Source organism: Rhineura floridana, chromosome 3 (assembly GCF_030035675.1).
Source record: "Rhineura floridana isolate rRhiFlo1 chromosome 3, rRhiFlo1.hap2, whole genome shotgun sequence".
Classification (NCBI taxonomy): domain Eukaryota; kingdom Metazoa; phylum Chordata; class Lepidosauria; order Squamata; family Rhineuridae; genus Rhineura; species Rhineura floridana.
The window spans coordinates 97,506,168-97,523,276 of record NC_084482.1 but is presented as its reverse complement, the minus strand read 5'-3'; the positions used below and the strand labels follow the sequence as shown (position 1 = coordinate 97,523,276).

General features: G+C 40.8%; 1 protein-coding gene across 7 annotated transcripts in view; it reads left to right on the top strand.

Moving 5' to 3' along the window:
• The window catches only part of ARHGAP26 (Rho GTPase activating protein 26), a 421,406-nt gene that overhangs the window by 82,227 nt on the left and 322,070 nt on the right, over positions 1-17,109 (top strand). For all 7 annotated transcript variants that reach the window (XM_061616981.1, XM_061616982.1, XM_061616980.1 and 4 more), the window contains exons 2-3: positions 15,600-15,695; positions 16,086-16,147. In XM_061616981.1, the coding sequence (XP_061472965.1) occupies positions 15,600-15,695; positions 16,086-16,147 (158 nt within the window). The remainder of the gene's footprint in view (positions 1-15,599; positions 15,696-16,085; positions 16,148-17,109) is intronic.

The window sequence follows — 17,109 nt, the reverse complement described above, 5'->3', positions numbered from 1 at the left end:
GAAGGCTGGTGCGGACCAGAGAGAGGGCATTTTCGGTTGTGGCCCCCACCCTCTGGAACTCTCTTCCTTTCGCTCTTCGACACGCTCCCTCCCTGCTAGGTTTTCACCGAGCCCTAAAGACCTGGCTATTCAGGCAGGCCTATGGGGTTGGGGAGGATTAGTTTTAGGATGTTTTAAACTGGATATTGGTTTTAAGGCTGATTAAGATTGTGTTGTGTTATATTTTGTATCTTGTGCATTGTGTATTGTTTTATGGTTGTAAGTCGCCTAGAGTGTCCATTAACTTGGACAGATGGGCGACCAATAAATAAAATTTTATTATTATTATTATTACTTTTGCAGTATAACACTTTGAGGATGGGCAAATTTCCCTTTCTTGAAGAGCAATTCTGTTGCTTATGCTCAGTCTCCCAATTTAATAAAAATGGGAGTTTCTCTTTCTTGAGGAGTATATCCTTGGGCAGTTTGATTTCATTGGTTTTGTAAACTACTGTAAGTAGTAGCATTAATAGTGCTGATGCCATAGTGTATACAACCCTTCTCCACAGGAATGTTTATGTAAGCATTTTGGCCCAACGCTGATGCTTTATGGCTGCTCTTCTCCAATTCTGTGCCCTGTGGCCATGTTAATAATAATCCAGTTACAGTATATGTGAACTGACTTGGAAGCAGGACTTTTAATTGGAGGAATATATTTGCTTATCTTGTTGAGAGAACTCCAAATTCTTGACTATTCAGTTAAACCATCTTCCCCCTTTTCAGGCATGCTGGGTGGGAAACTAGGAAAAGGCCAGACTAGCTTTCGGAGAACCTGAGATATGGAGAAATAAATATCCATAAAATTAAAATAAAATAAAATAAAAATAACCCCCCCCTGAAAATCTGCAGGCATGCTGCTCTCATACTGCTAGCAAACTTTGGCAACAGAGAGCAACATGCATGTGTGAGCCCACAGCCACTAGCACATGTGTGGGGAACCTTTGGCCTTCTAGATGCTGCTGAACTACAACTCCTTGGCCATTGGCTGTGTTTCTGGGGCTGATAGGAGTTGTAGTTCAGCGACTTCTGGAGGACCAAACGTTTCCCATCCCTGCACTAGCAGGATGGCAGTTGGGTTAAAGTGAAGCAAGTAGTCGTTGTTCAAGTGGAATCTGAGAGGTGGCAGTTGATCAAGAGGAATCTGAGAGGAACTGTTACTTGCATATCAAAGTGTGTATGTACCAATTCACCTTGCTTAAAGTCCCATCTGAAGCAGAGATGGACGAATATGTCAGTTTTGGTGTTTCTTAGTTTCTTATTTTTCTGATCTCAGTTTTCTTTATTAGTTTTTTTTTAAAAGCCCTCATGAAAATTCCTCAGCATCTTAGTGTGAATTTCTCCTACTGTACACATTTTTGTCCACAATTTCCCCCAGTACACCAATTGTTGTAAAGCAATTCTTCCTAATATAATGTGTCTTTGTACATTTTTTCATGAATATATGCTTTTATATGCACAATTTGCTCTAGTATATGCATTTTTGTACACATTTCTTGGCTGGAGAATGGCATTGCAAAATTTCGTGAAGTGCGAATTTCAAAGGATGGCTATGTTTTGGTTTGCACATTGTTTTGAAAAGTGTGAATTCAGTAAGTTCACCTTTAAATGCGAACTGAATTGAATTTGTCCACCATCCCTAGCCTGAAGGCATGTGAAGCTTGCTGAAGCTAAGCTCCTCTGGATCTGTCAGAGCCTGGATGAGATGCTTCTAGAGAGCCACATGTGTGCCACCTTGAGTTCATGAGGCAAAAAAGGGGATGGGTTAGGAAGTAAGAAATAAACTAACAAGCAGCAATGTGACACTTGGTTCCAGAGAAATCTCCTATCCTTTCATGTTCTGGCACCTACCCTTTTGAATTTTCTCCCTTTAGGCAGGCACTATCTTTTTGGCACCTACTGAAAACCTTCCTCTTTAACAAGCCTTGTAAATACAGACCTGATCCCAATCTGCATCTGTGTTGGAATTGTTTCCCCCCCCCCTTCTCTCTGATGTTTGTATGAAGAGCCTCCCAACTGTAGGGCCAAATGCTTAAAACATAGTGGTGTAGCAATTATTTTAAAATGTGTGGAAACTCAGAAAATGCAGAAGTACTTTTTTCTAGCATTTACTGTAAATTAAAAGGTGGAGTTTCCTTTCATAATTCTGTTGGAATATGTGTGTTCTGATTTGCAGAACAGCCCTTTAAAAACAAACAAAAACTCACCACCACCTGAATCTTGACTGAAGCAGGGCAGTTGTAAGCTCTAAATTCTTGTCTCTTTTGCTCCTTCTTCAAAATGGTCCTTAAAGCTCTTTTTGTGCTCTGTTCTTCTGCATGCTGCAACACATGATATTTTTGTGTGTGATACATTTAAGCCAGTGACTTCTATATCCATTCTGTAAAAACAAGTTGTCTGTGGTTGCTATCTCCTTTTCCTTCATGAGCAATGATAATTGACCAAAGCCTTGCAGATTGTCATTGTGCATGTTGTGTAAATCAAACGGCGTTATAAAACTAAAGTGTCAGCCAGAGCTGTGGAGTCGGAAGCAATTTTGGGTGGAGTTGGAGTCGGTAGAAATGTACCGACTCCGATTCAGACTCTGACTCCGACTCCTTCATAAATGGCAAATGTATATTAACTAGTAATAACAAATTTACTGTAGTAAAATGGTAGCACACGGCATTTCATCACCACCACGTGAATCCAGAGCTTGAAAAAGTTACTTTTTTGTACTACAACTCCCATGAGCCCAATCCCTGTTTAGTATTTCGACATACCTGAAGGCCTGAAGAAGTTTTCTGTCTTTGTTTTTAAGCCATCGGTATGGTGAGGTGGTTTGAGAGTGTCAAAGAAGCTGAGAGCAATGCCGCCAGGAGTCTAGACCAAGAGGCTAGACTCCTAGCAGGGGCACCCAAGGCAGGATGTTAAAAACTGAGACACCAGAGTAGGATGCATTCAGACTCAGAGGAAGGCGATGATAAACCACCTCTGAATAACTTCTACCATGAAAACCCTATGAATATATCCAAAATGCAACATGAAATAGTGCTATGAGACCCCCAGGTCAGATGGCACTCATTGAGCTACTGGGGAAGAACAATGGACAATTACAAGTAGCGCTGTGACTAATGATGCAGCTGGGTCAAAGCCAAAAGGAAGCCCATAGGCTGATGAGCACAGATGCGAAAGGAGAGTCCAGAGTTGTACAATAGGAACATGGAATGTGAGAACATGAACCAAGGAAAGTTAGAAATTGTCAAGCAAGAAATGGAATGTATCAATATCACAATACTTGGCATGAGTGAATTAAAATGGATGGGAATGGGGACACTTTCAGTCAGGCAACAACAAAAATATTTTATGCAAGAAATGAGAAATTAAGAAGAAATGGGGTTGCTATAATAGTGAGAAATAATGTAGCAAAAGCAATTACAGTAGGGCCCTGCTAATACGGCGGGTTAGGGACCGGGCCCCTGCCGTAAAGTGGAAATCGCCGTAAAGCGGGACCCCATAGACTATAATGGGCTGTGTCGCGTCAAAATGACGCACGACGGAAAAAACCCGCCGTATTAGCGGAACAAGCGCTGTAAGAGCGGGGCCTTTCCCTAATTGAAAACCACCGCATAAACGAAGCGCCATAAAGCGGAATGCCGTAAAGCGGGGCCCTACTGTAGAAGCTATTAGAAGTGATATCAATGAGACTTAATGGGAAACCTATCAACATAACCATCATCCAAGTCAATGCTCCAACATCAAACACAGAAGTAGAGGAAATGGAGAGATTTTACACAGAGGTACAGGAAGAAATTGATCACGCAGGATTCTCTGATAATCATGGGGGAATGGAATGCAAAAGTAGGGAACAGGGAAGAACTAGAAATTGTGGGGAAATGGGGCTTAGGAGATAGAAATGAAGCAGCAGAGAGACTTACTGAATTCTCTGAAACCAATAATTGGTTTCTTGCAAACACATTTTTTGAGTGACCAAAAAGATGACTGTACACATGACCATCACCAAATGGTCAATTTAGGAATAAAATTGATTATATAATTGGAAGCAGATGATGGAGAATTCCATACTTTCTGCGAAAACAAGACCAGGAGCAGACTGCGGCACAGATCATGAAAATCAGAGTAAAACTAAAGAAGAACAAAGCAATCATAATGCCAAAATACAATCTAAATAACAACACAGAAGAATATAAAGATCAAATAAGGAACAGATCTGAGGCTTTAAACCTAGCTGATAGAGAACCAGAAGAACTATGGATTGAAGTCAGAGACATTATCAGGGAAGAATGCAAGAAGATAATACCTCTAATTAAAAAGAGAGAGACCTCAATGGATGACTGATGAAGCTCTTACAATGGTTAAAGATAGAAGGAAAGCAAAAGGAGAAACATGGTTAGAACCCTACATGCAATAATATAGCGACTAGTAAGAAGGAACAAAGAGAACTACTACAATAATTATTGTACAGAAATAGAAGAGGATAATAAAAAAGGGAAAAACAGAAGGGAGTAGAAAAAGAAGGCCAAACAAGAGATGGATTGATTCCACAAAGGAAGCCACAGACCTGAACTTACAAGATCTGAACAGGGTGGTTCATGACAGATGCTCTTGGAGGTCACTGATTGATAGGGTCGCCATAAGTCGTAATCGACTTGAAGGCATATAACAACAACAACAACAACAAAGGTAGAACAAGAGCCCTGTTCCAAAAGATTAGAGAAATCAAAGGGAAAGTCAAACCAGAAGTAGGGATGTTGAATAATCAACAGGGGAACACACTGACTGACCAAGATAAAATAAAAGGAAGATGGAAGCAATACACTGAAGAATTATATAAAAGAGATGCAAGGATGACAGATTCATTCATGGAGAAACCTTATGAAGAAGAACCAGAAATTTTAGAATGTGAGGTGGAAGCTGCTCGTAAAATACTTGGAAGAAACAACTCGCCACGAATAGATGGCATACCAATAGAGTTGCTACAAGTTACTGAGATGGAATCTGACCAAATTTTGACAAAAATTTGTCAAGAAATATGGAAAAGAAAATAATGGCCCACAGACTGGAAGCGTTCAATATATATCCCAATTCCAAAGAAAAGGGATGCCAGGGAATGCAGTCATTATTGAACTATTGCCTTAATATCCCATGCAAGTAAAGTAATGCTCAAGATTCTACAACAAAGACTTGTACCATATATGGAACGAGAAATGCCACATGTCCAACCTGGATTTAGAAAGGGAAAAGGTACCAGAGATCATATTGCAAACATACGTTGGATTATAGAACAGACCAAGGAATTTCTGAAGAAAATCACCCTGTGCTTTATAGATTACAGCAAAGCCTTTGATTGTGTAGATCACAAAAAACTATTGAATGCTTTAAGAGAAATGGGGGTGCCACAGCATCTGATAGTCCTGATACACAACCTATGCTCTGGACAAGAGGCTACTGTAAGGACAGAATATGGAGAAACTGATTGGTTCCCCATCAGGAAGGGTGTGTGACAGGGGTGTATTTTGTCACCCTGTTTATTTTAATCTATATGCAGCACATATCATACGGAAAGCAGGTTTGGATCAAGATGGAGGTGTGAAAATTGGAGGGAGAAATATTGATAATTTAAGATATGCAGACGATACCATACCACTAGCAGAAACGAATGCTGATGAAAGTTAAAGAAGAAAGTGCAAAAGCAGGACTACAGCAGAACGTCAAGAAGATTAAAGTAATGACAACAGAAGATTTACATAACTGACAGTGAGGATATTGAACTTGTCAGGGATTATCAATACCCTGGCACATTCATTAACCAAAAGGGAGGTCAAGAAATCAGAAGAAGGCTAGGACTGGGGAGGGCAGCTATGAGAGAACTAGAAAAGGTCCTCAAATGCAAAGATGTATCACTGAACACCAAAGTCAGGATCATTCAGACCATGGTATTCCTGATCTCTGTGGACGGATGTGACAGTTGGACAGTGAAAAAAGGGGATAAGAGAAGAATTAACGCATTTGAAATGTGGTGTCGGAGAAGAGCTCTGCAGATACCATGGACTTGGAAAAAGATAAATAATTGGGTGTTATAACAAATTAAACCAGAACTGTCACTAGAAGCTAAAATGATGAAACTGAGGTTATCATACTTTGGACATATAATGAGAAGACATGATTCACTAGAAAAGGCAATAATGCTGGGAAAAACAGAAGGAAGTAGAAAAAGAAGAAGACCAAGCAAGAGATGGATTGATTCCATAAAGGAAGCCACAGACCTGAACTTACAAGATCTGAACAGGGTGGTTTCTAACAGATGCTTTTGGAGGTTGCTGATTGATACTGTTGCCATAAGTTGTAATCAACTTGAAGGCACATGACAGACACACACATATCGGGAAGAACTGGCATCCATAAGGGTGTTATCTGGTATTTGATGGTGGTTGATGTATAAGCTGGCCACTGTATTTTATTTCTTTATTTCATTATTAACTAGTGGATAAAGTAAGCTTTGCCATTTGTTAACACCATAGATCTACATATCTGTCTCATTTTGTTGCAGACGTTTTCAATTTCAACTGGCATGTTGTGGTACCCTGAGCACTTATGCAAAATGAAATGTTTGCTGCATATTATATAAATTAATATCGATTTGTGCTTCTGTGGAAATCCCCTTTACAGCTCTATTTAGTATTCTTTTTGATATATGTGTTCTTTCTGCCACTAAGCAGAACTGTATCATCCTAAAACGGTTCCCTTTTCATGCAAGCCCGATGAATAATAGAAAAGATTAATGAAGAGAAAAAGTAGTTCTAGTGGAGTCAGTCTAAGTGTACAGTCTAAGACCTGAAATGGCACTTTTCCATATTATTTGTTGTGTTTGTGCAGTACTATAAAATCACTTTTGAGAAAGCTGAGATTCTAAGAAAGATGCATTCTTTCCTCAATGCTCTTTGTAATTTTGCTGTTAATTCCATAGAATGGTGTAGCAGTTTGCCATCTAGTGGCAAAGTAGTAGATGCTGCTTGTAGTAGATGGAATGAACTGTTAGTGTAACATTAGGCTGTTTTCAGTTTCAAAACTCTATTGAGATTCCCCCCCCCCCGAGATTGGTATGGTCTGTTATTGTGATTTTTTTAAAATGAATGTACATATCTCTTTTTCCTGCGTCATGACTCTTTAAATCTGAGGGCAGATTTAAAGTTTCTGTTCAATGTTTCTGTTGGGCATTTTGGTTCATTTTCCACACAGACTAAATCTGGTTGCTTAGTCTTCCTAAACCTAGCGTGCAAATTGCCTTTTTTTAATGATTTAAAGCTGCAGTCCTATTCATTAAAAACATCAAAGTGGTTTACAAGTGAAAACAAACACACATATGATAAAAATATAAAAAATACAATAAAAGCAAAAGCCAGCTGTTACAAAAAGGCATCTTCTTAATTGCCTGCATAAGCCTGGCAGAACAGAAAGGTTTTCAGCAGACATTTAAAAGTTAAAACAGAAGGCCCTGCTGAATTTCTATTGGCAAAGCATTCCAGAGAACTGGGCCAATGACAGTGAAGGCTTGATTGCCTGTCGATGTTAAATGAACCTCAGCAACTCAGGGGACAACAAGAGTTGCTCTTGAACTTGGCTATTCGTATTAGACTACTAATGATTGTTTGATGGTCTCCAAACCAACTGTGTGTTATTTGGTCCTTTGTAATTTTTATTTTAAGTATTTCACTTATTTATATATATTCCATTTATATTTTTTTTAAAATGAGATTGTAATAATATCTGTTTTTATCTGATGATTCAATGGTCTGTTGACTGTAATATGATTTGATTTGAAGAGCTGCTGCTGCTAATGACCTCAGTGATTGAGCTGGGATATAAGGATTCAGGCGGTCCATAAAATACTGTGGACCTAAGTTGTTCAGGGCTTTGTAAATTAATACAAGGACATTGAACCTGGCTCAGTACTGGATGGGCAGCCAGTGCAGATGTTTTAAGAGCAGTGTCACATGTTGTTGGTCACATGCTTCCATCAGTAGTCTGGCTGCCGCATTTTGCACCAGCCGGAGCTTCCGAACCAGAGCCAAGGGTAGCTCCAAATAGAGCAAATTGCAGTAATCCAACCTTGAGGTTATGAATGCATGGATTTTTGAAAGTCTGCAATGTTAAATTGAAAATACCCCCATGTCATTCTGATGCTTCACATAAGCTCATTTCAAAACAAAACCTTACAAAACTTATAGTGCTGAACTCAGAAACGCTTGCTTAACAACCCTCTAAATTTTCATGGTGATACACAAAACAGAGAGAATCGAGAGCTCTGAACTGCTTCATGACACCCTCCAGAAAAGGATTAATATTGCAGAACTCCCAGATGTTCCACTTCAGCCCAGGGGGGAAAGCCACAGAATAATTTTCCAGGTTCTGTTTTGCCTGAGACCTCTTCAATAAACTTTGGGTATCCTGCAGGAGTTCACTCACTGGCTCCAGACGCTTCTTCTCCAGCTCCTGGATGACTCTTTCAAATTAGGCTTGTTGGATAACATCTGGTGGCAGCCTAAGATCTCATTTTGTAAGCATGTAAGTGTAACTCTTGTCTGACCTTTGGAAATAGGTTAGCCAAAAAAAAAAACACGTTTTAGATTTTAAAAAAGGACACATATTTGTGCTACATTTCAATCGGTTCAGTTCGAGGACGTGGACAAGGTGCTTGGACAGGTACGTGCAACCACTTTGGTACTAGATCCTTGCCCCTCTTGGCTAATAAAAACTGGCAAGGAGGGAACAGTTGGCTGGGCCAGGGAAGTGATAAATGCCTCCTTGCGAGAGGGAGTGGTCCCTGGCTGTCTGAAGGAGGCAGCAGTGAGACCACTCCTGAAAAAGCCTTCCCTGGACCCAGAGGATTTCAGCAGCTACAGACCAGTGGCAAATGTTCCATATCTCTGCAAGATCTTGGAATGAGTGGTTGCTGACCAGCTCCAGGCACTATTGGATGAAACCGATTATCTAGATCCATTTCAATCGGGTTTCAGGCCCGGTTTCGGCACTGAGACGGCCTTGGTCGCCCTGTTTGATGATCTATGTCGGGAGAGAGACAGAGGGAGTGTAACTCTGTTGATTCTCCTTGATCTCTCAGCGGCTTTTGATACCATTGACCATGGTATCCTTCTGGAGAGGCTTGCGGAGTTGGGAGTTGGAGGCACTGCATGGCAGTGGTTCCGCTCCTACTTGGCAGGCCGTCTCCAGAAGATAGTGCTTGGGGAACATTGCTTGACACCGTGGGTACTCCAGTGTGGGGTCCCGCAGGGTTCGGTTTTGTCTCCCATGCTTTTTAACATCTATATGAAGCCGTTGGGTGCGGTCATCAGGAGTTTTGGAGTGCGTTGTCACCAGTACGCTGATGACACGCAGCTCTACTTCTCCTTTTCATCTTCCTCAGGTGAGGCGGTCAATGTGCTGAACCAATGCCTGGACGCGACAATGGACTGGATGAGAACTAACAAACTGAGACTCAATCCTGATAAGACTGAGATGCTGTTGGTGGATGGTTTTTCCAATCAGATGGTGGATACATATCCTGTCCTGGATGGGGTTACACTCCCCCTAAAGGAACAGGTTCGTAGTCTGGGAGTCGTTCTAGACTCTTCCCTGTCACTTGAGGCTCATGTAGCCTCGGTGGCACGGAATGCGTTCTACCAACTTCAGTTGGTAGCCCAGCTACGTCCCTACCTGAGTAAGGAGGATCTTACATCAGTAGTACATGCTCTGGTAACCTCACGTTTGGATTACTGTAATGCGCTCTACGTAGGGCTACTTCTGAAGACGGTTCGGAAGCTACAGCTGGTGCAAAATGCGGCGGCCAGACTGCTAACAAGAACGAGGCGGTCTGACCATATAACACCTGTTTTGGCCCGCTTGCACTGGCTTCCAATACGCTTCCGGGCCAAATTCAAAGTGTTGGTATTAACCTATAAAGCCTTATACGGCGCGGGACCTCGATATCTGTCGGAACGCCTCTCCCGCTATGAACCGGCTCGTACATTACGGTCTGCTACGAAGGCCCTCCTCCGGGTCCCGACTCATAGGGAGGCCCGGAGGGCAGTGACAAGATCAGGGGCCTTCTCAGTGGTGGCCCCCGAACTATGGAATAGTCTCCCCGAGGAGGTTCGCCTGGCGCCGACACTATCATCCTTTCGGCGCCAGGTTAAAACCTTTCTCTACTACGAGGCATTTTAATTTTTTGTTAATGATTGTAATGTTTGTAATTTGATTTTAGCCTTTGCTGTTTTTAGATTGTGAAATTTGATTTTAGACTGATGTTTTTGTATTATATTGTATTTTATTGTATCTATGTTCACCGCCCTGAGAGCTATTGCTAGTCGGGCGGTATATAAGTTTTAAAAATAAATAATAATAAATATAAATAATAAATACATTTATGTGTGTAATTACACATGTAGAAATTCCTATAAGTTAAATAGAAAAACAATAATGTTGCTATAGATGGGGAAGAGTGTGGTCTGTGTGCCTGCCTGATCAGTCTGCTGCCCAGGTGCCAGCTGTTGATGGACAACTTCAAGGGCTCTGCTCCCCTTCTTATGGTTCTTTATCCTTTGGACAGCTGTTCAAATAGAGGGCTATCATCTGTAAAGTAGAATACACTACTACCCTACTTTGAAGCAAGAGTTTCTAAGGCTTCTCTCTAGATTTCCCTTCAGGGACCTTCAGAGTTACTAAGCTTGAGAACCGAGAGCAGACATATTGCATCTGTGACCATCTTAGGAGCTTAGTGTAGTTGGGGGCAACTGGACTCCCCTGCTAATGCTGGCCTGTTGTGCATCAGATGTTCTGCCAGAGCATCAAAAGAGGCAGGGCAAGAAGAGGGGAAAATACACACCCAGAAGAAAGTAAGAGAGAATGCAGGACCATCAGGAAGTCAGTCAGCAATAATTATGGTCCACTGAACTGGTAGGCCCTTTGCTGGAATTTTTCAGAAATCAAAAGGGGCTTGTTGTGATCATATTAAGATGCCCAGAGTGGATGGTGAACATTTTGAGTTGTATCCAATGAAGTCATCCTATTAGGGCAAGGACTTTCATCTGCTCAATGGGACTTTTTCTCCATGTGCCCCTCCCCCCAGTCTCTTCTTGCAGTTCCCCTAAACTTCCAGAGCAGATTTGTGAATATGTGGGAAGAGGGGAACGAGAGAAAGTTCCGTTGCGCAGGTCTTTGCCCAAAAAGGACAGCGTAACTGGATCCAACCCTACATAGCTAATTTCTATGTTTAGAGGGTAAAAAAGGGCTTGAGCATGTTTTCATCAGATATATGAAACAGGAACAAACACACAAGTGTCTGTCACAGCCATTTCTCAAACTATGGAAAAGAGACTGATTGTAAGATGCAGAGTTGACAACAAATGATTCAGCTGAAGTTCACAGTCAGTAAAGTGTAAACACAAACAGCTGTCTCCTAGACACCTGTAAAACAAGAAAGACAGTGAGTGAAGCCATTTCCATCTAAAGCGCTTCCCATAAAAGGACCAATTGATGTTTGTTTTATTATGTTTTATTTATTAAATTCTTTTTTCTTGTTAAATTACTTCCCTCCCTTTGATTTTATAACTTATTATGAGCAACAGCATTTTAAAAATGAAGAACAAATACTTGTGTGAAATGGTTCTCAGTGATATAGCTGAAGTACAGAAATGAGGGGATGGAGATGACCTGCTTATGAGTTTGCCTCTCTCCCTCAACTGAACCTAAGATAAATCCAAATTTTAATGTTGGCCTGGTTTGTAATTTTGTTGTGTTGGTGTCATCACCAGGCAGCCTACTATTGCAGTCACCTCCTTTTCCCACTAATCTGTCAGTGGCAATGAAGAGATGTCACTGGAGGCCTCTGTGAGGCCCCCATTCCTCTCTCCTTTCTGGCACCTTGAATCAGCAAAACCAGAAGTGCAAGAAGCCCCGGGAACCCATAGTTTCCAGGCCATCTAATAGTAAGGCCTTGGGTATTACAGAAAGCTATACTTCCCAGGGGTCCTGGTGCTTGGGATGCTGTCATTGCAAAATTCAAAGTGAAAGGGAGGGAGAAATAGAGGTGCTTCCAGCAATTTCTCACCATTCCTTTCATTATTAGGGAAGTGGAAGGGGCTGTAGGGCAAAGTTCCAGGACTTGTGGGAGTGTTGGGACTTGAAATGTGATGTAATTTGTCTACAGTGTGGCCTGAAATTCGGAATAATGCTTGTGCAGAAAAAAAATAGTTGTTTAGGGATGGGGGAAATAGCTTCACTTGATGAGCCCACTTCCAAATCAGACTGAAAGGGTTGGCTTACCACTAATAAGTCTTAGCCTGTTGTTTTAATGCACATGTATTTCATGGTTCTGAGTGGTGATTTCCCACCCTAATATTATCTGCTCTTAATGGGTACTTCAAGATTTCCAGTTCTGGCCATCAGTTTGGAGAATCTCGTGCAGAACTTGAAACCAAAGTAGCCTTCCTGGGTATTTACTAGAATTCTCTTTATTTCATCACACTGTGCAAGTTTTTCTCCAGACTTAGAAAACAGTTAATGGTAGATAAAAACACTTAACAGCAGAATATGATGTTGCATCTGAATCCAGGTTTCTGCAGCCTCTTGGAGCTTTGCCCTAAGAATATTAAGGTGCCAGCGTTTGATATCTGGGCTATTAATTTCTTCACCTCTTTAATTACATAACTTGAAATAATGGTGCTGACTCTAGTTATAACCAGTCAATGGAGCCGGTATTAGCACAACATGATATATATGAAGAAGGGAGGTGGATGGGTGTGGATAACAGCATACATTTGTGTGGAGGAGGAAGGCTGGAGTTGTCTGTCCTTTTCTGTAGGTGCCTGGTGTTTGTTTTATGCCTGCCACTAAAGTGTTGGTTTCCAAGAAGTCTTTCTGGGAATGGTGTGGCATTCTGATATTGATATCAAAGGAGTGTTCTTGTCCTTATCAAAGTGGGGTGTAGAATGTGTGAACTATTTTACTTAGTGTTAGTGTTGAAACTAACACCTTAATGGTATAGAGCAGTAGTTCCCGAACCTTTCCCCCCACAGACCATTTGAAAATTGCTGAGGGACCTGGTGAACCACTTAATGATTTTTTTTCTGCTTGTTGTAGCAATTGTAATATGCTGTGTTAGATGCTATATGACTTTTAATTGTATTTTTATTGCTTCTTTTATGTCTTGTCATGTATTTTATTGCATTCCAATTTGAATTCAAGTTGCAAGTGTTCTTCATAGGCTCATTGCAAGCTACCTGAATGAGACTCTCAGGCTACTGGTGGTCCATGGACCACAGTTTGGGCACCTGCTGGTACAGAGTGTGGGGGAATGCAGCTGCAAGGATGGGGAACTCAAGGTGACATAGTAAAGGCAGATCTGTTTGCCATGGTTACCGCAATGCTGCCCCCTTTAACATTCCTCCCCACCCCAATATTTCCCTTCTTCACCACGACAACATTGGTTGTGGCTTTCCACATAACAGTAGAGGTAGTGAGTTTCTACTGTTGCAGCTGTTACGTCTCTATGGAAATGAAAAAAGACTGTAATTGTGACCCAATCTGTTTTGGAGATTTAGTTTTTAGATATAAATTATTCAGAGCAGTAGTAATGTATATTTATATGCTTGTATTTAAATCCACATTTCCTTTAAACCCATTTTTAAAGTATGAGGCAGGTTATTGTTGTTGTTGTTGGAAAAAACTAACTTAGTTTTTTAAAATTAAATCATTTAAAATGTAATTGATTTTTAATCCACCCTGACTTAATTTATGTGTACTTGTTTTCTTGATTGGTATCCACTTGTTTGATGTGTGTCAAGTAGGGCCTATTGTTGAGTGTGCTTTGTACGTACTATGCAGAGAAAAGTAGCATTAGCAACTTGTTTGGGGGCAAAGTAATTTTGGGGTGAGTATGAGTACCATTGAATGCTATGCAACTGGCATAACATGCTTATTGCTTCTGCAGAATACTTTTAAATCTTGTTCCTGTATTTATTTTTGAGCAATGGTGCTTGGATTTAAGCAAGAATTCCTTCTTAGTGTGTGGTTACAAATTCCAAATTGTAGAATATGTGAATATCTTTAAAAAGTCTTGCACTTGCTGAGTAAGCAGTATGATAGAGTACAGAAATTAAGCTTCACTAAGACCTAGAGAATACCCTTCAATTTAATACAAAATTTTCAGCCTTAACATGAATATTTACTTAATAATTTTAGGTATGTTACAAAGATAAATGTAGCAAGGAGCTGCTTGCATACCTGCAATCTAATACATGATTGAATAATTAATAGTAATTAGTAAGATATCTAAGAATAAATAAATTAATCACAGTTCAGTGCATCCCACTGAGCTACTTCTGAGTAACTATGCATTAGGATTGCAGCATTAGGGTTAGATCTAGAGGTCACTCTACTGTAGGAAAGGGGGAAGTGGTGATATTTGCCAATTCTCTCTTCCTGCATCTCCCTGTGCCTCTGTAGAGGGTTGAGGGACCTGAGTAGTGTGGGAAAGGTTTCTGGGGACTACAGTGGGAAGGGGCAATTGGTGAAAATCACCTTCCTCCTGCAGAAATATGGATCCAACTTTCAGACTAACAAGGCCTCAAGAGTAGGCTTTTAGGTGGCACTCTCTGCTAACAAGGGAAGCTTGGAGGCTGGCAACAATTGAGAGGGCCTTCTCAGTGGTGGCATCCAAATTATGGAATGATCTGTCTGACAAGGTGTGCCTGGCGCCAGCACTGTTATCTTTTCTGCGCCAGGTCAAGATTTTCCTCTTCTCCCAGGCATTTTAGCATGTGTTTTTAAATTGTTTTAATTTTTTTTAAATTGTGTTTTTAAATTGTTTTTTTGTGTTAAAATTTGTATATTTGTTTTTAACGTTTTTAATTGCTGTAAACCGTCCAGAGAGCTTCAGCTATGGGGCGGTATATAAATATAATAAATAAATAAATAAACAAACAAAAACATACAGTGTATGGATAATACATATATTACCTTCACTCAGTGGCAGCTGGTGGCTCCATGTCAGTGTGGTAGTGGACATGGAGTCACCAGCCATCACTGCCATTACTTGGTCATATTTCTGAAATATGGTGAGCCATTCTGATAAAGCATGTAGGTAGCAGAATACAAATCAGCATGTTTATAATAACCATAGGAAGTGCTAGATGTGAAGGCACCCATTTATGCATACATTTTATAGGTAAGTGGATAAAGTAGTCTTACTGTGGACTCCTTTCAGTTCTGATTTAAGGTTCCTGGGGTGTTGCAGATTTGTCAATAACGAAGTAGATCTTTTAGGGGTTTTTTTTAAGGCACAATGCTCCTTTCCCAGTTCTAAGTAGATCACTGTTTTCAGCTTATTCATGCACCATCATTCTCTTCAACATGGGCTTCAGGGTTTTCTTTAAGGCAGAGAGCATAATTGAGCATAGCTAAGGTGAAGGCGATTAATTTAATGAATCAGGAAGTTGTATTCTTGTAGTCTGTGGCTCATTAGCTAATATGGCTGTACAATTCTCTCTTCCTCCCTCCCTCTGCAGATCTGTCTTCAGCAAAACGGAAGTTTGCAGATTCTTTGAATGATTTCAAATTTCGATGTATTGGAGATGCAGAAACAGATGATGAAATATGCATAGGTAAGTGTGGGCAGAGTTCAGTACCTATGGAGCACTTGATACAAGTTGGCTAATTCAATTGCTTCATCAGGAGGAATCTCCATAAGTGTAAATACCACCTACAGTAGACCAGCAAGTATGAGTCTGTAAATGATAAATTGGAAAGTTCACTTAAAAATACTCGTCACCAGCTTGAGGAGAAGGACTTTTTAAATCAGAAACTTTTGTGCCCTGATAGCTGTCAGGATTAAATAAAATCAACACACAACAACCTGCTCGGTATTTATGTCTTATATCCAAGTGGTTTTTTTTTTTAAAGATAAAATATACGGTAGCACATTGAAAGCAGTCATCCTTTTGGTAAGAATAAAGCTCTCAGTGTAACCTCATGCCTCTTTCTTTGCTCCTCAGCAAAATCCCTGCAAGAGTTTGCTGCTGTTCTTAGAAATCTAGAAGATGAGCGCATGCGCATGGTATGGACTTCAAGGCTTGCGCCTCCGTGTGTATGATCTCTTATCAAAGAATGGAAAGGAAACTGATGATGAGCTTTTGGGGGTTATAGTAGTGGAAAGAGGGGAGGGGTACAATTCTTGGAAAACATGAAGCCTCGTCTAGGTGAAATAGCAGGCATATAAAATTTTGTTTTGAGCAGTTTCTCCTTGGCATAAATGACTTAGGATCTGTGTGTGTGCTATGTCCAGAGTGACAGTGAGGAGTTGCCTTTTGCTTATATTGAGTGGGTAACCTGTGACCCTCCAGATGTCATTGGACTCCAATTTTCATCAGCTCCAGGCAGCATGGTCAGTGCCCAGGGATGATGGAACTTGCAGTCCAACATGTGGAGGGCCACAGATTCCTCACACCCTGGCTTATATTGTATAATGTAGAGATCTTGATACATGATGGCAATGGGAAGAAGACTATGGAGAATTTCTGTGCCACTCTTTGTTAGCTTTTGTTACCCAAATAATAGCAATATTCATCCTTTGGGAGTAAGACTTGGCAGCATAACAGGGAGGGCAAACCGCAATGAACTGCCTGCCACAGAATCCAGTTGGTCTGGCACTCAAAGAACAAAGACCCAATTATGCTGTACAGCTTGTTTATTCATTTTTGCTCTCACTTGGAGTAAAGTTTCCCTGATAGCATTGAATGTAGAAGTTGTTGTAGATATGGGCCAAATGTGTCTGCATTTTCTGCTCACAGATACTTCCAATAACTCAACAACAGATGAATGCCACTGCCACTGCCACTTACACACGCACACGCACACACATGTGTATGTGTGCTCTCTCTCTCTCTCTCTCTCTCTCTCTCAGCTTCTGTTGTTACTGTTTTCAAACATCTGTGCATCAGCTCAGCAGTAACATGTGCACATAAAATAAAAGCACAATATAAATGGCAGCAAGGTAGAGGAGCTAAAAACCAGAGCCAG